Raw genomic sequence first — 10,139 nt, 5'->3', positions numbered from 1 at the left:
TCAAACAAAAGGGTTCAATGATGGAGCACATTGAGGAGTTCCAAAAATTGAACATAAGGGTAAAAGATATTCCAAAGGAGCATAGGATTGATGTGTTCATAAGGACTTTAAAGGATAATATGCAATGAATCAGGTTCGCATTTGGGAACCTGATTCATTGGGGAAGGCATTTAGCTTAGCAAGAAAAATGGAAAGAAAAATTATGGCAACCATGAAGCCTACCACTCACAATTATAAAAATGGAAGTGTTGCTGCCCCTAGTCTTGCACAACCTATAAGGTTAACACCACAACAATTGGAAGAAAAAAGAGAAAAAGGGATTTGTTACAGTTGTGATAGCAAATACACTAAAGGGCATAAGTATGCTGAGAAGAAATTAGTCTACATAGATTGTGAAGAAGAGGAAGAAAAGGAACAAGAAAGGTCAAAAGAGGAGGATATACTCCAGGAACAAGGCCTAGATAAAGAAGAAATGAATCCGACCATATCTTGTAATGCATTGGCTGGAATTACCACTCCTCAAACCCTCAAGATAAAAGAACATATCAAGAAGAAAAAGGTAATAGTGTTGATTGATTCAGGAAGTACCCACAATTTTATTCATTGTAAGATAGCAAAAGAATTGTATTGATTCAAATATCCAGCACCAGAGTGTCAAGTGATGGTTGCAAGTAGAGGAACCATAAATTGCTCTAGAAAGTGCCATAACATCAAGCTATCCGTGGGAGAATATGTATTGAATATCCCAATGCTTTCCATTCCAATGGGAGGTGCTGATGTTGTACTAGGAGCCCAATGGCTACAATCCTTGGGTACAATAGCTTTTAACTTTCAAGAAATTTTCATGAAATTTTCTGTGGAAGGAAAGGAAGTTAAATTAAGGGCTATTGCAGGGAAACCAGAAAATATAATCAACTCTAACGGTATGAAAAAGCTTCTAAAAATGGAACAACGAGGTGTAATTACACAATTATGTTCGTTAGATGTTTCCACATTGAAATCATCTATTTCTCCAGATCTCTAAAAAGTCCTGGACAATCATTCCAAGGTATTTGAGACTCCCAAAGGTCTCCCACCTATTCGTGATCATGATCATGCTATTCATTTGATTCAAGGAAGTGTTCCTCCAAACATCACGCTGTACAAATATCCCTATGCCCAAAAGAGTGAAATTGAATGTATGGTTGCAGAAATGCTAAAGGCTGGTATAATTCAACCTAGCCAAAGTTCTTTCTCTACTCCAGTAGTATTGGTCCACAAGAAGGATGGATCATGGCGCATGTGCCCAGATTATAGGGAGCTCAACAAGCTCACTATTAAAGATAAGTTTCCCATTCCTATCATTAATGAGTTGCATGGATCAATTTACTTCACCAGGTTGGATCTTCGTTCAAGATATCATCAAATCAGAATGAAGATTGAAGACATTCCAAAAACAACATTTAGAACTCATGAGGGTCACTATGAATTTTTGGTCATGCCTTTTGGCCTTACCAATGCACCTTCTATATTTCAAGGTTTGATGAATTCCATTTTCAAACCCTTCCTTAGAAAATTTGTGTTAGTATTTTTTGATGATATACTAATCTACAACAAGTCTTGGAAGGATCATGTTGAACATGTTGATAGGGTGCTAAAACTATTGGAGGAGAAACAATTATATGCAAAAAGATCCAAATGTTTCTTTGGAGTACAAGAGGTGGAGTATCTAGGTCATATTGTATCTCATGAAGGAGTTAAGGTAGATCCTAGGAAAATTAAAGCCATTAAGGAATGGAAAATCCCCACATCCATAAAGCATTTGTGAGGATTTCTCGGGTTGATAGGGTATTATCGCAAGTTTGTTAAGAATTATGGGAAAATAGTAGCACCTCTAACAACATTATTGAAGAAAGATGCATTTTCATGGACTCCAGAAGAAAAAAAGGCCTTCGAACATCTTAAAGATGCAATGTGCCAAGCACCGGTCTTAGCTACACCAGACTTCACAAAAACCTTTATTGCTGAATGTGATGCTTAAGGAAATGGAATTGGTGCTGTTTTAATGCAAGATAAAAGACCCATTGCTTTCGAAAGTCATCCAATCAAGGGAAAGCATTTACACAAAGCAATTTATGTTACACAAAGCAATTTATGAGAAGGAAATGTTGGCAATACTACATGCAGTTAAGAAATGGCGACCCTACCTAATGGGAAGACACTTCAAGGTAAAAATGGATCATGATAGTCTTAAATGCTTTTTAGAAGAAATATTATCTTTAGAAGAACTGAAAAAATGGGTCACAAATATGTTGGGTTATGACTTTGACATCATTTACAGAAAATGGAAGAAAACTTTTGTTGCAGATGCACTCTCAAGAAAGAATGAGGATGTGGAAGCATTATTGTGTGCTATTTCTATTATCAAACCAGATTGGATAAACAAAGCAAGGGATGAATGGAAGAAGGACAAAGAAGTGTGGCCACTCATTCAAAAGTTGTAGAATATCCCAATTCAAATAATATTTCCAGAACTTGAAGAGGAAGGAAAAATCATATTGGAACCTAGAGCAGTCATAGAAACAAGAACCCGACAACTGCGAAATCGATCAATTTCAGAGTATCTCATTAAGTGGAAGAACTTACCAATGAAGATTCCCCAAGGGAGGACAAATTTTTTATACAAAAGCATCAAGAACTACTCAAGTGTCGAGGACAACACTTTTTGAAGGAGAGAGGCATGTTAGGCCCCTATACTACTAGTATAACCCCTTATTATTATTAGTAAAAACCCCTTATTATATTTTTGTACCCATCTAGTCCCCATATTGTTATTATTGTGCCCCATAGAAGCCCAATATTCTTATTATTATGCCCTGACAGTATTGTTATGTCGGCTCTGATTATATTATGATCCCTTAGACTCCGATATATAGGAAGGAGGTATTGTCATTTGTATCATTCAAGAATTGTTCATTTGTGTAATGTAAAGGAGGTTGCCCCCTCGAAGAGGCTTATTTCTAAGGTGTTCATCTATCTTTTCTATCTTTTTGTGAGTTGGTTTCATAAAAAGTTGGTAGAATGGTCTCTCGAATATTTTGTAAGATCAAAACCTTATAGAAATAACTCGAAAATTGCAGTTGCTAATGAAATAAGACTGAAATTAATAGACACAAATTTCTTCTACTAAATTCTATGAAATTAAAGGTTACAATAGAAACACATGCAATCATGTAATAACAATGAATACAATTTTTTCTTACTAGGAAACCAAACTGGGATAAAACCATCCTCGGGTTGTATTATATCATATGAGAATAATGATCTATTACAATGACCAATTCAATGCTTGAAGCTCCCTCTATACTGCAATATTGATCTCCTCCTAAGTCTACTCTAGCCAATACTTAGCCAAAATAGGCATCTTACTTCCTCCTATTTCCTTGCCCAATTCGTGAAGGAATTAACTCACCTACTACATGCAAAGACTATACATTGACTAATATACAATAATGATTAGATTATGCATTTTCTCTCCAAACTCACTAGGCAATTCGAATTCCATGCATGACTAGGACTATTTTTAGTAAATTGACTAGTTAACTGAGAGCTAGTTGAGTTTACACTAGTTTCAACTACACAACTGAACTCATACTCACTCTATTCTAGACTATAGCTTAGATAACTGACTTTCACTAAAGATAACACCTCTAGATAGCTAGATCGTAGCCACAAACTTGCACACAACTCTACTTCTAGCCCACAAACTCGGATTGACTGACTTAACTGAGTGATTTGGCCATTTTACTTGTGCTAAATGTCTACCAACTCATCCTGCTGAAGTGGAAATTCAAATTTCCTCATTTGACTATGACACAATTCAAATGAAGCCTTTTCTTACTAAAATTTTACAACCTTTAACAATTGAAGTAGGTCACTTATGATCCCTACACCTTGTGTCACTTATGCAAATACATACTATTGTATTTGATCTTATTATTTATTATCATTGAGCTTGTTCAATTTTAAATTGAAAAAATAAATCAAATGATAATAAATATGTAACTTAAATGATTAAAAATATTTGTTTGTTTAAACTATAAATTATAAATTTGTTTATAAATGTTAATAATCAAATTACTAAAAACATTGGTTATATATATTCATATTAAATCTAATTAAAATATAAAAAATTAATAAATTTAATATCAAGGAATTAATATTTATTAAAAAATCATTTAAAAATATCTAATAAATAAATAAATAGATAAAAGATCATAAATTATAAAATTTCTTAACATCCTTAAATGCTCGATGGGGCAGCCATTTTAATCCTTGTGAGTCAAAAATCATGGTCAAAAGATAACTAGAAATATTTTGCACTTTTAACTTTATATGTTGAATGGTCCAAGAAAGTGTTTCAGTTGTTTTAATGGTAAAGTGCAATTCTCATTATCCTAACAGCTTCACAGAGAGGTTTTGGGACGTATTTGGTGTCTTTCTTTCACCATAATTGTGAAGGGCATTTGTCTTGAACTTCACCGTTTTTCTATGGACCTGCCAATGTTGTCCGACTCTGGGCTCCCTAGTATTTGTTTCTAAGCATAGTATGATAGTTAAAGGACAACTTGAATAAAGTCCCCTTTGCATGCGTTGCGGTCTCTGCAAGACTCCCCAAAGAGCCTTGAATTTTACACAAACAAAACAAGGGAGTTTCTCCTTCTCTCTTCCACTGGATTTCAAGAATGATGTTTTGAATACCCACAGGAAAGATTTTTGAAACTCCATGGATGCCCACTCTGAAGGTTTTGCAGTATCCGGAGAAAAGGGTGGATGGGAGCAGATTACAAAGATTGGACTTGCTAACTTGGAAACATGTAAAACTCTTATCTACCTTACTGCTATACGTCTGGTTTTCACTTCATTATAATTTATATATTACTAAATGTGGAAAAAAATTGAGTCTTATATATACTAAGTAAATATATTTTTCCAATTCCTTCAAACCCGTCATTGTTGGAGGAAGCATAGCTGATTTTACCTCGATTGTATTGATGCTCAACCTCTGGTAACATCTCCGCCACTCCAATTTGGTCCCTAGGGAGAGTGAATCTCATTGAATTGTTCTAGCAATATTTTGATTCTCTGCATTCATAAGTAATGGGTGGAAGTCAAAAATAGATTGCTTCAAATCTTATTCAATCACCATTTTTGAATCATCAAAAACATCCAAAAGAAAGTCATGACCTCTGCTCTAGAATTTGAACAACCAATTGAGATGGAAATAAAAACTCGAAACTAATAACTACTCTTTTTTTCTTTTCTTCTTTTTTTTTTCTTTTTTTTCTTTTTTTTCCAGGAGAAAACGCTGTATATATTATATATGTCAAAAATTTAAACTGTACATTATGTGGATTGAGTATATATTCTGTCCAGTAGGTGTTTTGCGAGGAAGATAGCAAAATTACAAAAAATAAGAACCAGTATGATTTTTTCCAGAATATGCTAATTTCTGTAGATTGGTCATATCTGCTTAGTGGAGATCAGTCAGTTATATAAACAGAAAAAAACAAAAAAACTTTCCATGGGCTAGATATTTTGATCGAGAAACTGAAGCATACCAGATTCTGGCGACACTATATGCCCGGCATTATGAAGGGATGTGGATAGTATGTAATGGAATCAACAGAGATGCTCAGATGCCACATACCTCGAGAAGATTGCAAACCTTTTTTTGATAGTTCATCCGCCTCCTCATTTTGCAAATGCTTGATGTGTGAGATAGGGAAGCGAGAAGGTTTCCAAAGCGCTGCAATTCTGTTCATCCATCCAATGAGAGAGTCATTTTTTATAGAATGTTTTCCAATGACGTGCTCTATAATGACTTTGGAGTCACCGTAAATATGTATTGAGCCAATTTCCAAAATGGTGCAGAAGATGAGAAGTCCATGAAAGCCATGGCCTCAGCTCTGTTGTTCGTCCCCTGACCACCATTCCAATAGATATAGTACTGTAGGTCCTTTGCAATGTATATATAAACTCTGCAACCACATACGCCTTCTTTTGATGCTCCATCAAAGTGTGCCCGAGGGTTGGAGAGTTGAATTATTGCCGAAATATGCTGAGATTGTATTTGATGGGGAAAATCTGGAAGGATTGTTGAATAAAATGGAATAATTTTGTCATATAAGTGCCCAAAATCCTCCTTGCCATTTTCAAATATTCTTTTGTTCCTCCACTTCCAGACAAACCAGAAAACTATAAGTGGGATAGGTCTCCATTCGATTTTCTAGGAACTCCACCATTGAAGGGCATCCATTATAGAGGAGTGTGGAGTGACAGAAAAGCCGAAATGTGAAGCCAGACGATTCCATAGAATCTGTGTGTTATGACAGTTGAGAAAAATATGAAAGTTGTCTTCCGCTTCAGCAAAACAAATTGAGCATATGGCTGGCCCGTGCCAGTTCCTTTTCTGCAAATTAATCCAAGTGAGATTTCTATCATGAAATACTAGCCATGCGAATAGAGTGATCTTGAGTGGAACACCAGTTTTCCAAAAGGACTTGGGAAATATTCTCCGGGAGGCATCCATTAAATTTTCGTTCATGGAGAGGTATATATCCTTGACTAGTACATTGGACTTTCCCTCCTTTATCTGCAGGACAATGCTGTCATTTTCCTCTGTTTTATAAAATCCCGCGAGTTTCATATCCCATATAATCTTGTTCCATATTTCAATTAGAGTTTCATCAAGGCCCAGCTCTATGGCCGATTTCCAAATAGGCATAGTTCCCTGCCATCCATGTAAGACTTGTGCCTAATAGAACAAGCCTTTCTGATGAAGGGACATGAGAAGTTGTTGTGGGATGGGGGATTCTGTCTGTACTCCCAAGATAGGATCGAAGCCAATTAAAATGTTGTTACCAGATTGTAATTTCCATATCAGTCTCTTAAGGAAGAATTGAGATACCTTTTTGAAACTTCTCCAAATGGCCGAACCTTGGCATGGGCCAAGCGATCTGTTCCTGTACCAAAAAGAGATGTCTTTGTTCCCAAGATACTTTATTTTCATAGCAATGCTCCAAAGGCTATCTCCGAAAACAGCTCTCCAGAGAGATTTACAAAGAAGGGCCATACCGAAACTGCGAAGATGCATGATGCCCCAAGCCCCCATTTTCTTTGGGAGGGATATGTTTTTTAGTTTTGTGAGATGATATTTTCTCTTTTCTTTACTTCCTCCCCAGATGAAGCTGGCCATCAAACTGTTTAATTTTTTTATGATAGCAGAAGGTATATAATATAGCTGCGCCCAATAAACTAATAATTGGGCAAGTACAGATTGGGAGAGTATCATCCTGCCCGCCAAAGATAAACATTTATATTCCCATCCCGATATCATTTTATAAAATTTATTGATGATCCATGACCAGTCAGATATGGAATATGCCGAGGGCTTTAGTTGGAAACCCAGATATTTCATACCTTCCTTGATAGAAATAGCCTGAATTCTGTACAGCTGAGAAATGTATTCCATATCATTCATATTCACTTTCCCATAATGAAATGAAGATTTTCCTTCGTTTATACATAATCCTGTTGCTCTTTGGAAGGATATTAATAACTCGTGCATAATAATCCAATATTGTCTACAGAGCATAGCAAAGAGCAGGATATCATCCACGAAGAGGTTATGAGAGAAATAGCATCCCCTGGTTATATAAAGCGGGCCAATGCTCCCCATATCCACAGCCTTTTTTAGATGAAGACTTAGTGTATCCATAACTAATATGAATAACAGGGGGGACAGGGAGCATCCCTGACGAAGACCTCTTTCAGCCGAGAAGAAAGTAGAGGGACATCCATTGATAAGTATGGCAAAGTTTACTCCTTCCACACATGCCATTATCCATTTTGTACACTGATCATTTAGCCCGATCTTTATGAGAAGACACCTCAGGTAGCTCCAATCTATGCAGTCGTAGGCTTTCCTGAGATCTATTTTAAGGATGGCCGCTGCTAACTTTTTTGTGTGCATAGAGTGTAGGGCTTCTTGAGCTATAGCCACCGCATCTAAAATATTCCTGCCATTCAGAAAACCATGTTGTTCCTTTGAGAGATAAAGAGAGAGTTTTCCACGGATTCTTTCTGCAATTACTTTTGAGATGATTTTATAGATAGTATTGCATAGTGATATAGGTTTGTAATCTGCAAAAGATAAAGAGTCTCTCTTTTTTGGGATCAAAGCTATATAGGTAGAAGTAATGATATGATTAATCTTGCCGCTTTTTCTGGTTTCTTCCACCATTCCTAATATTTCATTTTTCATCATATCAAAGAAGTGTATGAAAATATCAATGGTCCAACCGTCAGGACCAGGGCATTTGTCTTTTTTGAATGATTTCATGACAGTAAATAATTCATCCTCCGTTACAGCGGCAAAAATTCTTTCATTATCTTCTTCATCAAACATAACAGGAAAAGGTTCGATGCCCCACATAATGTCATTTATCTCTCTGGTGTCCTCCTGTTTATATGCCATTTGAAAGTGTTTTACTGCTTCTTTGGATATCTCCTCCTGTGTGTGCACTGTTCTGCCATCCTCGCACTTGATGTTCCATATAGAATTGGTAGCCCTCCTTTTGTTTGCAAACCGGTGGAAGAACTTAGTGTTTTTGTCACCTTCCTTTAGCCAAGTGGCTCGGCTCTTTAAACGCCAAGTCCTTTCTTCAATGGATAATAGCTGCTATTTTTTTTTCTCAAGTTCCCACAGCCGAGAACGAGCACTCCATGAAAGGGGGTGGGCTGACATGCTTTTTGCAATGATTTCTAATTCCTTTTTGATCTCTTGTAGTTCTAGACGATTGGACTGTTTTTTTAGAAATTGCCATTCTTTAACTTTTTCCCTCAGACGTTCCATCTTAACAATCAATTTTCCGACAGGGAGCTTCTAGAACTCAAGTCATTGGAATGCCAAGATTCACGGATAATGTTGTTGAAAGATTCATCTTCAAGCCAAATCCTGTTGAATTTGAAGGGATAGTTCATCCGCGATTGCTGTTCGAAACATTGCAGTGTAATCAGCCAGTGATCCGAAATAAAAACAGGGAGGGTATGAGAGCTCGGGATACCAAATTTTCCCATTAAATTTACATGCATAATGAACCTGTCCAATCTTTTCGCGATGAAGGCTTCTCCCGACCTTCCGTTGTCCCATGTGGGAGATAAGGATTTTGGACACACGTCTACAAAGTTATAATGCAACATCGCTTCTCTGATTTTTTCGCCAATCGGGTCTGCCTTTTTCCCCCTTCCCCAAACCTCATCAGGTCCCAAAGTGCAGTTAAGATCACCGGCAATGATAAGCATCTCAATCTCCATAATACCTGATGAAAGGAAATCATTCCAATATGCTGCTCTCTCTTTATAGGGTGCATATACATTTAATATGTGATAACAGTCTGCACAGCCCCTCTGTTTAGCAATTATCAAGATTCCCCCTAGGCATCGGAATGTGGTTGCAGAAATCCATCTCGGGTCCCATAGGACCGCTAAGCCTCCAGAGAGACCAGTTGCCTCTGTAGCCGCCATATACCAGGTTGGCAGCATGCGCCTAAAAAAAGAGATAGTGTCTTGTCTGTCATGCATAGTCTCCTGTATTAAGATCATCCTGTAAGAAGAAGACAAAAATAAATCCTTTAGAGCTAAAAATTTCGGGTCAGCTCCAAGACCCCTTATGTTGATCGAAAGAAAGTTCATCATTTTGCACTCTTTTCGGCAAGTTTGCTCTAAGAGGCCCACATTCAGGAAGATTGGCTATGGGGATGTCAACTAAGGAGGATTCCATGAAGTTAATATTAGAAATTCCCTTTCTCCCCCTGAAATACCTACTACCCCTATTGTTTTTTCGGTAGACAGTGATGTTTTTCACCGAATTGAGGCTGATGACAGGGGAAGTAGACATTCAAGGTTTATTTATGGTGAGGGGCAACAGGCGAAGAGACTCCCTCTATAGAAGCATATCTAGGTCACTGCCCAGTGAGTTTGTAGGGGATGGGATAGGAGATGACGGGGGAGAAATCGAGATCAAGGGGGGCTTTTCCCTTTGAGGATTTATGGGATACGATTGGGGTATGGTGAGAAATGGAAGAGGGGGATAATAT

General features: G+C 37.1%; 1 protein-coding gene across 1 annotated transcript; it reads right to left on the bottom strand.

Moving 5' to 3' along the window:
* Positions 1 to 8,904: 8,904 nt before the first annotated feature.
* On the bottom strand, positions 8,905 to 9,567 carry LOC149199955 (uncharacterized). Its single transcript, XM_089400784.1, has one exon. It carries the CDS (start codon positions 9,565 to 9,567, stop codon positions 8,905 to 8,907), a length of 663 nt encoding a protein of 220 aa, XP_089256910.1.
* Positions 9,568 to 10,139: the final 572 nt, after the last annotated feature.

This window comes from Pinus tabuliformis, chromosome 2_1 (assembly GCF_031772625.1).
Source record: "Pinus tabuliformis cultivar Carrire ecotype Pingquan chromosome 2_1, CPIR1, whole genome shotgun sequence".
In the NCBI taxonomy this organism is placed as follows: domain Eukaryota; kingdom Viridiplantae; phylum Streptophyta; class Pinopsida; order Pinales; family Pinaceae; genus Pinus; species Pinus tabuliformis.
Note: the sequence above shows the minus strand (reverse complement) of the source record. Positions and strands in the feature narration are given on the sequence as shown.

Excerpts from the sequence above, each read along its gene's own strand:
- LOC149199955 (XM_089400784.1), bottom strand. The coding sequence starts at position 9,567 with ATGGCGGCTACAGAGGCAACTGGTCTCTCTGGAGGCTTAGCGGTCCTA.